Below are 15,252 nucleotides of genomic sequence, written 5' to 3' on the forward strand. Positions count from 1 at the left end.
TTTGTAATGCGTAAAGGGTAATTTTGGGTTTTTATATTGTTATTTAATATAATTAACAATTTATGTACATTTACATTAAACGACTCTGACGGTAACATGAAGTACCATTTTTTTAGTCAAATTAACCAAATTTAAAACTCTTTGGCCTCGTTTTGATTGGTAATTTTTTCGACGATTAATTAAATAACGAAATCTTATTTAATGTTTGATTTATTGGAAATCTTATTTCATAAATTTGCATAATTCAAAAAAATGAACGTTTTGTTGAAAGTTTAATGAATTTAATGTTGTATGGATTCAATTTATTTGATTGATTTGTTCAATTGGACCACTTGAAAGTTTGTCCAAAGATTCTGACTAGAAGTTAGAGCACAGAGACAACATAAATCATTACCCGAGTCAGTTTTTAATCTTCAATATAAATGATAACCAGAGTCAATATTTTTTTTTACTATGTTACACCAGTCAAAGTTACATTCGATCGATTTTTATCTCTGATTCACATACACCAATGTTAGTGTGTGTGTTTGTATGTATATGGATAGTAAAGATCTATTCGATAAATTTCACCTCGTGCAACATAGTATAACCCGTATTTTGACTACTCACATTTATTGTAGGTGTGTGTATGTTTTAATTTTTATTTTTGGAAAAAAAAAAGGTTAAAAAACGTGGTTTCTTATGAAATTGACCAGATCAGAGATTCAAGAAAACGTTACTAAATCCCATAAATAAACAATTAAAAAAGCATCTCTTGGAAAATGCGACTTTTCAAAATTTGAACCCTTCCTTTTATATTTTAATCCTAAACAATTTATTATTTTTAATCCTTAATTTTGATTATTGTGCAGTAATTAATAAGGAATTTATAACTATAAAATATAGGAGGGACATGCTACACGACATTACACGCACATAAGAATAAATTCAATGCATACTTTCTGTACGATTATTTTTTTGTTAATATTTAATTTTGAAAACAATAAAATTAAAATATAGATTTTATATATAGGGAGAGTGGATTGGTTATGGCTGATGCAGTCACCATTTTATAATTTTTGCAACCACATAAAGTATAATTGCGAAAAAATAAAATAAAAACAAACTAGTGTGTGACTTATTATTACTATTACTATTATTAATATAAATGTAAAGAATTTAAAATATGAAAATTCCACGTAAGAAAAAGAAGAGTGTTGAATCTGGCGCATGACGTGTCATGTAAGGGATTGAATATTTGATGGATTGGATCCAACAGAGACAAGCAAAGACATGAGTCGTTCTCTCAACTAAAAACAAGTACACTTAATTAATTTTTCTAACGTACAATATTAATATTTAAGAAATTTTGGGAATGCGTCCAATTTTATTGTTGAATATTATCACTTAAAAACTATGAGATTAAATTATGAGCGGATGAGCCGATATTTAGTATAAATCGGATTCCACTAATTTTTTGACATGTGGCACTTTTAATTCTAACTCTTAATAAATCACGCTATTATAATTAGGGTTAGAGGGGTTACGGGTTCTACTGGGGTTTTCTTTTTTCCTTTTTTTTTTTTTTTTCCAATTATTAGAATACTAATTATATTTTTATTTAAATTATCCACGTGTCAATCATCCTATGGCATCCGATTTTCTTATTAAAACAGACCATCCGGTCTAAATTTGCACCCAAAAACTATATAGCACATACACGAGAACGTAAATACGGCGGAACAAGGAAATGAATATGGAAAAACTCCATTTTTCAAAAAGTTGGATACGAGTGTGGCGAAAACGTGTATGTATTAAAAATATAGGGTTACATTCTTAATTTATAAAAATATTATAACGTTTAATTTATATATTTATAGTCAATTACATATTTGTATCTACAAATTATACATATTTGGAGCATATAAATATATTTTAGTATGTAATTAATATCTTAAAAAAATATTAAAACACAACTAGAAGTGAAAAAGAGACATAAGATTTATGTTTTGTCTTAAGCGTATGCAATTTCAAGTTTTTATTTAAAACGGATCTTGAATTCTTTTTGTAGCCAAAACGCATTTCTATATTTTCATTATTAACAGAAGCATCCCTAAAACTTTTAAACTTTCACGGAAAGGGGCCCGAAATATTTCCGATATGTATCATGGCGTTTCAATTTCCAAAACGTGGCAACGCGTGCGTATAGAAGTTTCCGTGCATCATAGCTTAAAATAACTTTTTATCAAGCATTTCATCGATTACATCGGAAGAAAAATTGTGTACACTAGTTTTAGCGGCTCATCTTCAGAATTGTATTAATGCATTCGGCCCCCGACTTAAAATCCTAGCTCCGCTAGTAGTAGTGTGTACAAGACTACAACTATGTGTGTGTACAATTCCAATAATGAGAATTGCACCCATTTTATAAGATAAAATTTATTCCCAAAAAAAAACTTTTCTTGAAAAGTATGATATATTCTGAAAATCAAGTCACCATAGTAATTATTTACTGTAAATCCTCAAAAGCTTTAGGTTGATTCCTACTTTATAGAGTCTTAGTTAATAAAAAGAAGGTCATAATTGATGCAACATCACACTTTATAAGCCTGCAATGCAACATCTTAACAGTCAAACATGCTTAATATTTAATCAAGAAAAGATTAGTAAAATAATCTCACTAAACAGTGCTTTTTTTGTTTGCCTTTGGAGATGCATGTGGGTAAGTGGGGTTGGATGTAAACAAAAAAAAAGAGCAATAAATTTAAATCTTAGGGGGGTAAAAAGCAAATTAAAGAAAGTAACAAAGGAGAATCTAAACAGGCTTTGATTAGAAAAATGGGGCTAAGTAAAAGTTTTTTTGCCTTTTCCTCTACTTGGAAACTTTTTTTTGCATGAAACATGGATTGGGAAAGAAGGTGGAGCTTGGAAGCATGCATTGAACAAGAAAATTAAATAAATTAATAATTATTATTATTATTTTTTTTTTATTTAAAGTTGGGGGATTTTTCACAAAGAAAACCCCACCACTACTACACCATGTGGTTGAATATATAACCTAAAATATATAACAATGACAAAACTGCACACATTTGAAGATGTAGAGGCACATGAGTGTGTGGCTTTTACATGAATTTAATGATACCACATATTTTAAGAAAAAATATTACACATATTTGTTTTGAGGTTGCAAGAAATTACATTGCTTTGTGAGTTGTGACATGTCACATGGACATTTTGAATCATATATGTATAAGGTAATATGTGAAATTCGCATTTGATGGCATTGATGATGGATTAGGTTTCGTAGATGCTACACTCGATGAAATACACTGGCTGATCTTGAACCATTGATCTACACATAGTAACACACACATATGTATATGTGTTCTTAATGGGTAGTTATATATACAGATCTACGATTCAATACCACCATGTGTAGCATCTCGTGATCGATGATGATTATATGATTCATGTCAAATGTATGCATGGTAAACCTTAAGACCAATTTAAAAACTTTATAAAGTGAATCATTTAATTTTCCTTTTCACCACCCTCCCATTCATGTTTTCAAGAAGTTGATCTCGACGTTTTCTTGCATCGTCTCGTTACGGTACTTAAGAGAGTCGATACCTGAATTCGATTATTGCGATTTGCTTTAAAATTTACGATTCAAATTCTACGGCCTCTCGTGTTTTTTTTTTTTCGTTTGTAACAGAATTTGATTTTTTCTTTAAAAAAAGGCTTATGGGAAAATGGGAAGATCACATCAAACTGAAAGCAACCTTCCTTGTTAGAATCTCCCATCTATGAAGTATGACAAATCTAACAAGATTAGATGAGTTTGTTCAGAGAGAATAAAATTGGTTATACAAGGAAATAAAACAAGTGGGAATTAAAGCAAATTATTATTACATAGAAAGTGCTGCACAATAATTGAACCAATCCATTTCAAACACAAGATTTTTTATGGGATTCTCCTTTTTTCCATGCCCTTTCCAATTCTCCAAACAACCAAACACACCCTTGTGTATATATTTTCAGCAGGTAATTAATTTCAAATAATAATAATTTATAATGATTTTAGAAAGAATGAAAATATATATAGAGAGAGTTTTGCTGGTTCTTGAAGCATTGATCATTCACTAAAATGCTAATGTAATAATGAGAAATATATGATGGTGTCAGAGAGAAGATGGGATCATAAATTTGGTCCTCATTATTGCACAGCAGAACAACAACAACAATATATAACATAACAACCCCATGGTTATTAGTAATTACTTTTAAACCCCACCAAAAAAAAATATTAACAAAAAACATCTATCATTGCAAGCGGACTAGTAGATCAGAAAAGTGACCTCTTCTTGAATATTGATTCTCCAAATGTAAATGAAAATTCAGACCAACTCAATATTACTACTAAACTACTACCATTATTTATTAAACTTTTGAGATCATCATTTCATTTCTTCGAAGAGATGGGCTCGATTCGAGCGGTCAAGCAGTCAACGAGTTAGGTTGATCGGGTTTTTTTTATCTACACCCCCTAGATGTATACATGATCTATATGTACAAGTTACAACAATGGTTTCAAACTTCAAACCAAATCAAGATTACTCTCTCGACCGACCACCGGTGTGCTTTCAGCAATAACCAGGGTTGTCCCACAATTGTCCGATTCTTTCGTTACCGAAACGCGGTGAATTTACAGTTACGCCCTTTTCCTTTTCGCCCTCAGAAGTTAGTGTGGCAAAATTTCCCGTCGATCCGATTCTGAACTGCTTTCACAGCAGCAACTCTTGCGGCAGTGGCGGCTCTGTTTGCAGCCACCACCGCTTTGCTCACTTGCTCGTCCACTCGCCGGAGGTGTATCGCATTTTCCGCCGTTTTTCTAGCAGCCTGCAAAAACAAAAAATGACGAGTTTAGAAACAAGACAGGATTAGAAGAACTGACACAGTTTAAAGGCTTTAACTAGAAATGAAATTAGTTAGTCACCTGAACTGCTCGAAGAACTGAATCGGTCAAAGGAGGGAGACGAGTCTTGATATTGCCATCATCCCATTCACCGCATTTGGACTCTCCGTTTCGGAAAGTGTACATCCCGTAGCCTTGCTTACGGCCTTCATGCCAAGATCCTTCGTAATAATGACCGTTCGCAAAGTGATAAACACCAAAACCGTGGATTCGATCACCGAAATACTCCCCAGCATATCTATCTCCATTCCTATTATAACCATAACATCCGAATTTTCAATCAGTATCTAGATAGCAGATATCAACGAATCGGACACACAAGTACGTACACGAAAATACTACATCCTCATTTAACATCATTAATCTCAAGACAGATAGCCAATTTTTCATACGAAATCCAAATTAACGAAAAACAAAAATGTTCGAGAAAATCGAACCTGAAATGGTAACAACCGAGTCCGTGTTTAACTCCACATTTGAATTCCCCAATGTAACAGCTTCCATCGGCACAAGTCTGCACACCAACACCATGACTCTGACCATTACACCATTCTCCAGAATATGTATCCCCTGTATAGAACTTATAAACACCATAGCCATGCCTCAAACCCTGCCTGTACTGCCCTCTGTATCTGCTCCCCCTCGACCAGCTTTCGATACCGTAACCGTCGTATCTCCCATCGATCCAATCGCCTTCGTACCTACCGTTCACGAAGTAGTTATACACCCCGCTGCCGTTGCACGCGCCTTTGTGGAACTCGCCCTCGTAGAAATCGCCATTGCTGTAGAACTCCACGCCTTCTCTTATAATCTTCCTCACGCTCCTCTCCGTGGTGTCCGATTTGCTCAGATTCGACTCGCCGATGAACCATTGCACCGGTTTCGAGTGCGATTTGGAGGCGAAACAGGAAATCCCCAATTTTTTGGCGTAGTCGTCGCAAATTTGTTTCAAGGAGTTAAAATTCCTGCTCACCAGAGCCTTGTTTCTGGATAGGTAGAATAGCAAAACGGCGACGAAAATTAGAGCTAGAAGCAGGTTCTCCGAGGCCGGAATTTCGTCCCGGTTCAAAAATGCGAAGAGAGTGTAGACGGATAGGATGAGGATTGCGATGACCGGTGCCAGATGCGGCGAACCGAATCGAACCGGGCGGGTGACCGGTTTGCTGTGGAGCTTCTGCTCCTCTAGGTCTTCGGTTTCTTCGTCGGGTGCGATCTCGCTGACGGAGGATAAGCTCTGGATTGACGAGCGGATTGTCGGAGACGAACGGAGGAGTGACGAGTGGTTCCTAGTAAGCTTCGCCTGGCTTTTCTGGCCGTCCATTTTCTGATCGAGGCTGTCTAATTTCATTCTCCGCCGCTTGATCTTACCTTCCTCCGACTAGGGGAACAATCTCCTGTACCTGGATATCCTTATCACGTTCTCCGGTGCCGGTTTCATCTCCGGCGGTGCGCAGGATTAAGCGGAGAAGCCAAAAAAAAGGTGCGCAATTTTTCAAATTTCGGAAAGGGAAAAAAAACAGTGTGTGTGTTTGTGTGTGTGAGAGAGAGAGAGAAGTTTTTTAGAGAGAGAGAGTAGTTATAGAATTGTTCAGAGTGGACCGAGTTCAATGCGGGGATGTGTGTATTTATATGTTGGAAAAGCGATTTGTTCGATGCTACACCCGGTGAAAAGCACCGGGTGGGTCTTCTGCTGCCATGTGTCTTTTTTTTGTATTTTATAATAGATTCCCCGCTAGGGTTTACCTTTAGGGGTTTTAGAAAAAAAAAAAAAAGAACACGTGGCAGCAGAAGACCCACCCGGTGTTTTTCCACCGGGTGTAGCATCGAAGGAACCTGGAAAAGCGAAGGGGGTGGGGACCACCTGTACTCGATGTGGACCGTAGATGAAAAGATCAATGCGTCTAAAATGGTCGTTTATTATCAACCGTTGGATGAAGGCATTCCCGTTGTTGACGGGAATATATGGTCGTCGGATCTAGGATTGGACTTTTTGTACTTTTGATTTTTCGGACCAGAAATTAATTTTTATCTTATTATTATTTTTCTTTTATAATTAAAGGATGGGAGATGTAAACGATGAGGTGGTGCAGTTTATTTTGTGATGTTGATCGAATATAATATGATGAAAACTCACATTGACAAAATCACAAATTTATTAGGATTTAAATATCTAATAATATGGTTTTATCCGTACTCGGAGAATAAATAAATTTATTTATTATTCAACATGTATCACTCATAATACAATCATTTGAGATGTAATTTATTTAAGGGTAAATTACAAACAGCCCGGAGGTATGGTCAAACTATGAAAAAATCCCTACTATTTGGATGATTACATCTACTCATCAACGGTGCATTTTCTTACATCTCCATTAATCATCTAGATTTCGCAGAAAATTTTTCTAGTTTGTACTCGTTTTGTGCAAAAATTACAGTTTTTAATGCACCACAATTTGATATATACAAGTCAAAATACACATCTTATGATCATCTTGCTTCAAAATGTGGAGCTCGAACGGGATAAAACGGGTACAAATTAAGAATATTTCATATAATCTAGAAGATTCCACTAAATTTGAAACCGTGAGATGCACATGTAAGAAAATGTATAGTTGGTGGGTGGTTGTAATTATTCAAACATGAGGGAATTTTTCATAATTTGACCATACCTATAGAGATGATTGTAATCTACTCTTTATTTAATTAACAAACTAACTTTGACGCCCGCATGGTTGTAGCTCAACTGGTTCCGGAGGTGGTAAGTTGGTGCAAGGTCCTAGGATCGAATCCTGGCAGCCGCAGTGTGGGAATTTCAACTCCAAATAAGGGTTGGTTCCTTGTGGGCATCAGGTCCGGGTCCGCTACCTTAACGGGCCGTTGAGTTACCATGATTTACATCCTCCATTAATCCTTGTCGGGCCAAGGGATGGGGCCCTTGGGGCGAGGAATTCGCCTTTTGGTACAACAAACTAACTTTGACTATTATCTGGTATTTATTGTTCAATAAAATATGAAATGATATATAGGAAGAGGTCACTCAAAAATCAAGAATATATATATAATACTTTTTTAATTTTATCTGACCGAAGCAAGAAGCAAATATTTTTAATCAAACATCTTATAATAAATGTTATGGTTGCAACTTACAATTACAAAAATAGGGGGTGACTTGTTTGACAAGGATGCCAAGAGGGTCAAATTGCTCAAGAAAATTGAGTTATTTTCTTTTTAAATAATCCTATACTATTTCAAATTGCTAAAAAGCTTTTGGTGCTATTAATATTAACAAAATTAAAATATATTAGTCTACCAAATATTAATTTTTCCATGAAAAATGGCGTTGGTCTTTATGAATAGTAGTTGGGAAATTGACAAGAACAAGTCTACTGCGAAATGTTAATAACTAGTAGTAATAATAAAATGAAAAGAAAAAAGAAATGCTTGTCTATTACGCCTTATATATAGTTTGGTTCAAAGACCTAATTAATTATTGATTTTTAATTGTAATATTGTAGGTAATGAGTAATATTTAAGGTTCATTTAAGGTACAATTTGTTGACCAATAGTAGTTAATATCTGAATTTGGTATACCAGCGTTTTATCCATTTATTATTCCATAATATAACTATTTAATCTAATTAATTCATAATTATTGCACAAAGAAACATATATTGCTGTCCTAAATTCATGTTATTTTCTTTTGGGCTGGCCCATGACAAAAGATGAGATTGGTGTGGGATTTAATATAATATTTGGGCTCTTTTTATACAACTTTAAACTAGCCCAACCCAAAGAATCTTATCATTTTTAAACATAAAATTAGTGATTTATTAATTCCTAACTACCCAAAGGATAATTTAGCTTTAATATTACTATTAAGTTTGTCACAGAAGATCTATTATGAAGGTATATTATACAGATCTTTCTTACAGTCGAGCTAGCTTCTTCAGTACAGTACATATACACAGATATTTACTCTAAAAAACTATGTACTTACAACATGATTCTAAAATACATGGATAACTAACTTAATTCTAATTTCCTCTTATCCCAAAATGATGTCAGTTTTCTCTTCTAAAAATCCGTGAATGAAACTTGCATCGCAGACTTGTTTTTATAGACTCCAGGACGCGTCCACGACCTATACATGCTAATCGAGCAAACGAGCTTAAAGAAAATGGGTTAGTGAGTTAGTGAGATAAAATAAATAATCAACCACTAATCTATTTTCAATCCTTTAAATTGGGCTTGAAAATGCTGTAATTAGCTGTTAAGATGGCCCATTAAAGTGGGCTCCCAAAAGATTAAGCCTCGAATGAAGTAACAATGGCCCAATCAATTTGTTGCTCTATACTCTATAGTATTTTAAACAAAGGTTAAGTTGATTTCCAAAAGATTTAACAATATAAATGATTAATTATGGGAATATAAAATTTTAAAACCATATATCTCCATTTTCCACTTGTAGAAAAAAGACTTATTAATGACTATAATTAGAGAATGATTGGGTTATGACATGACATCCAATAGATTAAGGTAAACCACTGCAAGAAAAATTCAAATTAGCAGTTAGAACAAGTGAATTTTGTGCAATTAAGCCAGGTTCGAATCCTCCTTGCAGAAACGATTGCTAAGTCGAGATTTTGCCATGCATGCTTAGCCTAGTATGGTTTATGTCTCTCGTATGGTTTGCAAATTATTATACGAGACTGTAGGTCTACACAATGCATTTATATAGTCGACTGCGGGTTCGTTTGTTTAGAAACGAAGAAACTAGTGGTGGCCAATGGAATTCTTTAGAGAAAAAAACAAGAACTCGAGTTGTAAGATGACATATGAACAAGAACAAAAGAACATGTCATCTATGAGTTTGAGCAGTTGTTTTGCCATTAATTTAATACTAAAATAGTAAAATACAAGTTGGTGGGTAAGGGGTGATGCAATTACAAAAAGTTGATTCCTTGTTTTATTCAATAATTGAATTATAATTTCCCCCCATTTGCATCACATCTATATTATAACACCACGACCACAAGTATTTAAATTTTTTAAGTCAACATCATCAATCATATTTTTAACCTAAAAATTAATAATTAAATTTGAACTAGTAAAAATGCATATTTGACATTTACAATTGCAATTGCAAAAAGTTTTAAAAATAGATTATCAGTTTTTTTCTACATATAATCTGCTTTTTTAGGTGTTTGTAAAACAAGTTTTTACTTTTAGTTCTCTTAAAATAAATTATTTTAAGTTATATTCATAAAAGCACCCATATACCTAATTTTTTTTATTTAAGTTGGTTTCCAACTAATTTGTAAATATGCCGAACTTTTATAAATAAACATTTAATCTCAACTTAACTCGTAATTACTAATTTTTACTTTTTAATAATCTTCTGCAAACAACGCCATGAAAATAAAAGACATATAAAAGACTGAAAAAAAACTATATATATATATATATATATATATATATATATATATATATATATATATATATATATAGTAGTAAAATAATAATAATATAATAAGTACATATAAAAAAGCTAGAAAAATATATATAAGTTTATTTTTTTATTTTGTAATTCACTTCTTTGTAATAATTTTTTTAAGATTTATAATACTAAACCTTAATTAAAAGTTTAAAACAATATCAAAAATATTAAATGAACCCAAGTTCGACTCGTTTACACTGTTAATTGGGTCCGGGTACACCCGACCCACTAGCACCCCTAATTAGAAATGGAGCTTGTGTTGTATTATTGCTAACCAGGATGTTTGGAGTACTTAACACAGTGTTTGCCTAATAAAACCAAATTCAAACTAAATTAAATATGATTATTTTCTTTGGATACATCAGAACTTGGAAGAGTATCTTTAATATTTTACTAAATAAATGTAATTAATCATGATTAATTTAAGGTTCCGATCTCATTAAAGTGTGGAAGAATAGTTTCTTAAGGAAGGCACATTCGAGGAATCTTCCCATGTTCTCCTCCAAATAATCACTTTTTTGTAGCTTGTATACGTGTCGGAGAGAGATGCCTCAACAATTCTAATCCGTCAATGTGTTTGGCTAAGCTTATAAGCTATAAAAAATAGCTTATAATCTGTCAAAAAGAGCTTATAAGCCCTTTCCAAATGTATGGTAATCATTTAAAATAGATTTTAAAAGTTCAAAAAGTAAGACGCTCGAGGGCAAATAATTTTTTTTTTAAAAGTACATTTACCCCATTTTTTAATCTAAAATTTTATAATGAGTAAAAAACGGTTTATAAACAGATTATCCAAACACTTAAAAAATTAATTTAAAAAATAAGACGCAACTCCTTATCAGCTCTTAATACAACTTATTATATGTAAAGTGTTTTTCAATTCTTTAGAATAAATTTAGCCAAAATGAAATAATTCGAGGCCACATAACATACATTAACATTTTTAGAATTAGATGCTAACATATTTGTTTTAGATAAGAGTTATAGTAGTGACAAAACAATAATAAACTTATATGAAGCTTTCAAGGAATGGACGGGCGTAGGCAACATAGTGAACGCTGCAACTAGATATGAGATCGATGTCTTAAAAGACAGATGTCGAGAGAGACTGTTAGACTTCTTTATTGCGTTGCGAAGAGAGATCGAAGACGAAGATTTTTTGACGCAGTGCGGGCACTGGATGGAAAAGACAGATAAAGGAACAACCCACCGGAAAGGCATACCTCAAGGAGCACCAATCTCCCCCGGCGTATGACATTTAATATATATATATATATATATATATATATATATATTAAGAAAAACAAGAAAAAGCTTTTGAAGCTATATACATTAATTCATAATCATTTACAAAACTTATGTCAAACATGAGAATTAAGATAAAGATAGTAGTGACTAGTGATAGTACTCTTGAGTAGAAAAGCCTCAAAAACAACTATATATAAAATATATATTACAAATTAATTATCTCTAATTAATACAAATTAAATTAAAACTCAACTAATTAATGATTAATCATATTGATAAATCACTATCTTGAGAGGTCCAAATTGATGCAGAAAGTAGTCGCCGTGACTTCCAACCTAGCACAAGTTTATTGCTATTCAATTCCTCAACTCTATACCCATCATTATACAACCCTAGTAACAATTTAGCTTGACAATGATTAGCAAAACTAATTCCCATTGGTCTAAATCCAACCCCACTCAACCACTGGCCCCACGACGACCCCTCTTCTCCGTCCCCGTTGGCCCGGTATATACGGGCCAACGACCCGGCTATCCGCGGGCCCAAAAAGACCCTCTCCACCAACGCCCGGGCCTTACCCTGCATCGGGAAACCCGCCTCCAACGAGTCGTAAACGGTTGAATAGTGGTGCAACGAGTCCATGAACCGGCCCACAAACCCTCCATCGCAAGCGGGCCCCATTTCCTCCTCCACTAGGGTCACTATCCGCGGGTTGAGCGTTTTCGACCCGTTTAGAAACGAAGCGATCGAATCCGGGGCCCGGTAGTTGAAATGTGGCAAGTGGAGCATACAGTTGATTACGAGGGCTTCACCTCTTACGAGTTTTAGCGACGAGGGTTTGAAGGACTCGTCCGAATCCAATCGGCACTGGTGGAAGGAAAACGGTTGGCCGATTGAGGCGGCGAACACGGTTAGCCTCCGGCCGGTTTCTTGTACCGTGCCGAAGGATCGCCGGCCGTTGCCGCCGCGCGACAGGGCGGTGATGCGGAGGTGCGGGGTGGCGGGCCCGTCTTTCTTCGACACTAGGGCTTGCATTAATGATGCCCATTGGATCCCTTCCATTATGTCGTAGTCGACTATGTGGACCCTACGGTCGTGAGTCACCGCTTCGAGTATCGCCTGATTGGCCGTGAAGTGGCCGAATTTGACGTAAGGGGACATATCTTGGAGCAATTGAAACGCCGCGAGGACGTCCATCTGGTGGTGCTCCTCCTTGTAGTGGTGGTTTCCGCCTCCGCCGCCGCCGCCGGAGGAAACGTGTTTTCCGGTGGCGCCGTCGAGTAACCCCTGCAGGGCTTCGGTGAAATAGGCGGCGAGTCTTTCCATGTTGGTGCCGTCGTTTGGTGAGACCAACTCCCTGAGCCGAACCAATATCACCTTGGCCAATTCCCGGCACTTGTTGGCGCCGGTGAGCGCCTCCGCCGCCGCCATGAGGAGGTGGATCAGCCGCAGACCCTTGGAATCCTCTCCGGCGCCGGCTTCGGTTTCGTCGTCGGTGCTCGCCGTCATGTTGTTGTACTCCGGTGATAAATTGTTGTTGTACTCCGGTGATAAATTATTGTTGTACCCTGCGGAGAAATTGTTGTACTCTTCATTAGGGTTATTTGATTGGTTGATTAGCAGTGCGTTTTCGTCCATCATGGAATCGAAGAGGTTGTGGAAGTCTTCCTGGTCGCCGGAGAGGGCCTCCCAGTCAACCACCGGCGACCAGTCGTTCCAATTGCAGCCTTCATCGGTGGAGGCGGTGGTGGTGGTGGTGGTGGTTGTGGTGGTGGTGGTGGCGCTATAAGTAAAATTTGAAAAATCAAGGTCCATAACCATAGCCATGGCTGAGAAATTAAAACTGACTGATCGATATGATTAAATTTGTGTTTGGAGGGAATTTATTTCAGATTTTGAACTGAGGAGAGAGAGAGATGAAGGTAGAGAGAGAAAGTATTAATTAGCAACTAGTGATGATTATAGATTTATATAGACGAGGACTTAATATATATATAAAGGGATCAACTTTTGAGTGTTGTGTACATTTAATTATATAATGATTAAGGGTCTTAATCATGGCTCTCAATAATTGTTATTGTCCATCTCGCCTTAATCTAATACTTACTATAAAAAAAAAAAAAAAAAACTAATTTAGTCCAATCAGAAAATACTATTAACTTTTGAGTCTTATAATGATGTTGTACGTATAGATGCTACATCTGCGATGAAATATAACATTCTATGCTACATCTGATGAAATATAACGGAAATGTGTACAAAATGGAAATAGGTAGAATACACGTGTATGGTGAGATTTTTTTATCGATAAGATGAAGTTCACATGGTGCAAATATTTTAGTGAATGACTCCCAAAACTATGGTCTTCACATATAACAACTTTTTTAAACACAAGTAGCTTCACATAAAGACATGCAATTTGTAATATTGAGATAATTAATTTATGTTGGAATTTGTGAGTTAATTCATGCATTAATTAAGTAAGAGAAGTGTTGGTTGGAGGTAGGGGTGCAGTTGGAACGGATTTTCCAATTTCCGTCGGTTTCGATTCGAAAAGTTCCGATTTTAGAATAACTTTTTTTCATTCCGACTTCCGAATTCCGATTTTCAAGATTTTCCGATTTTTTTGGATTGGAATTGGAATTATATAAAATAACTTTGGAATTTCCGATTTCCGATCTGATTTAATTCCGAAATTAATTCCGAAAAATTCCAAAAAAATTTCCGAAAAATACACCTATAAATAGTACTCATATATTATATAATACCCCCTCCTTCCCTTAATAATTGTCACTTTTGCCATTTTTTTATGTTTCAAATTATTTGTCATTTTAGTATTTCCAATGAATTATTTATTGCAATTTTTCAATTTTGCCCTTCTCATTCATAATTAATTAAAATATAGTTAGTTAAAAATCAATTAATGGCATGGGCATATTAGTGATTTACTATATTTTTTGTTAATATCTATGTCTATTTATTGATTTTCTTAATATGTGTGCAACTAACAAAAGTGACAACTATTGAGGGAAGGAGGGAGTACTTATTTTCCAAAAAATACAGCCAAAAGTTTTGTTTTAGGATTTTGACATAATGAATTGTTGTTAGAAGTTTTATTAGATATTATGTTGTGTTTATTTTTATTTATTTTTTTGAACTGTAATTTAGTAGTTATTAGTTTTACTTTTACCGACGTGGATGCTCTTATTTTCGAAAAATTATGAACATTTTAGAAAATTTCGGCTAAGTTTTGAAGTTTTAAAGCTTATGTGATTTTCGATTTTTTTCCGAAATTTCCGGGCCTTTTGGAATTGGAATGAATTTTTAGATTCCGAAAATTTTGGAATTGGAATTGGAATTGATTTTGTACTTCCGAAATTTTTTGGAAATTTTCCGAAAAGGCTAATTCCGATCCGATCCATCCGACTTGCACCCCTAATTGGAGGTTAAGACATCAAAATGATTATGAGAAGATTAGCAATAGCATGTTACTATGTTTTGTGCTTTTAATTAATAATAATTACCACTGTGTAATTATTTAACATGG

General features: G+C 34.7%; 2 protein-coding genes across 2 annotated transcripts; both read right to left on the reverse strand.

The window, feature by feature from the left end:
• Window positions 1–4,327: 4,327 nt before the first annotated feature.
• Window positions 4,328–6,557, reverse strand: LOC105974450 (Histone H3 K4-specific methyltransferase SET7/9 family protein). The gene is made up of 3 exons (XM_012999556.2): window positions 5,395–6,557; window positions 4,979–5,207; window positions 4,328–4,881 (listed from the first exon to the last, which is right to left on the reverse strand). The coding sequence occupies exons 1-3, from the start codon at window positions 6,303–6,305 to the stop codon at window positions 4,717–4,719; spliced, it is 1,305 nt and encodes a 434-aa protein (XP_012855010.2). The 5' UTR covers window positions 6,306–6,557; the 3' UTR covers window positions 4,328–4,716.
• Window positions 6,558–11,949: 5,392 nt separating this feature from the next.
• LOC148771989 (GRAS family transcription factor) lies at window positions 11,950–13,635 on the reverse strand. Its single transcript, XM_088816069.1, has one exon. The coding sequence runs from the start codon at window positions 13,530–13,532 to the stop codon at window positions 11,973–11,975; it is 1,560 nt and encodes a 519-aa protein (XP_088672195.1). The 5' UTR covers window positions 13,533–13,635; the 3' UTR covers window positions 11,950–11,972.
• Between the last annotated feature and the right edge of the window lie 1,617 nt (window positions 13,636–15,252).

This window comes from Erythranthe guttata, chromosome 3 (genome assembly GCF_056151865.1).
Source record: "Erythranthe guttata isolate IM_541 chromosome 3, IM_541, whole genome shotgun sequence".
Classification (NCBI taxonomy): domain Eukaryota; kingdom Viridiplantae; phylum Streptophyta; class Magnoliopsida; order Lamiales; family Phrymaceae; genus Erythranthe; species Erythranthe guttata.

Bases quoted from the DNA above. Each gene is read 5' to 3' on its own strand.
- LOC105974450 (XM_012999556.2), bottom strand. From the start codon at position 6,305: ATGAAATTAGACAGCCTCGATCAGAAAATGGACGGCCAGAAAAGCCAG. The intron at 5,208-5,394 runs GTTCGATTTTCT...TGGTTATAATAG, and splicing joins CTCGGTTGTTACCATTTCAG to GAATGGAGATAGATATGCTG. The intron at 4,882-4,978 runs GTGACTAACTAA...TTGTTTTTGCAG, and splicing joins CAGTTCTTCGAGCAGTTCAG to GCTGCTAGAAAAACGGCGGA.
- LOC148771989 (XM_088816069.1), bottom strand. From the start codon at position 13,532: ATGGCTATGGTTATGGACCTTGATTTTTCAAATTTTACTTATAGCGCC.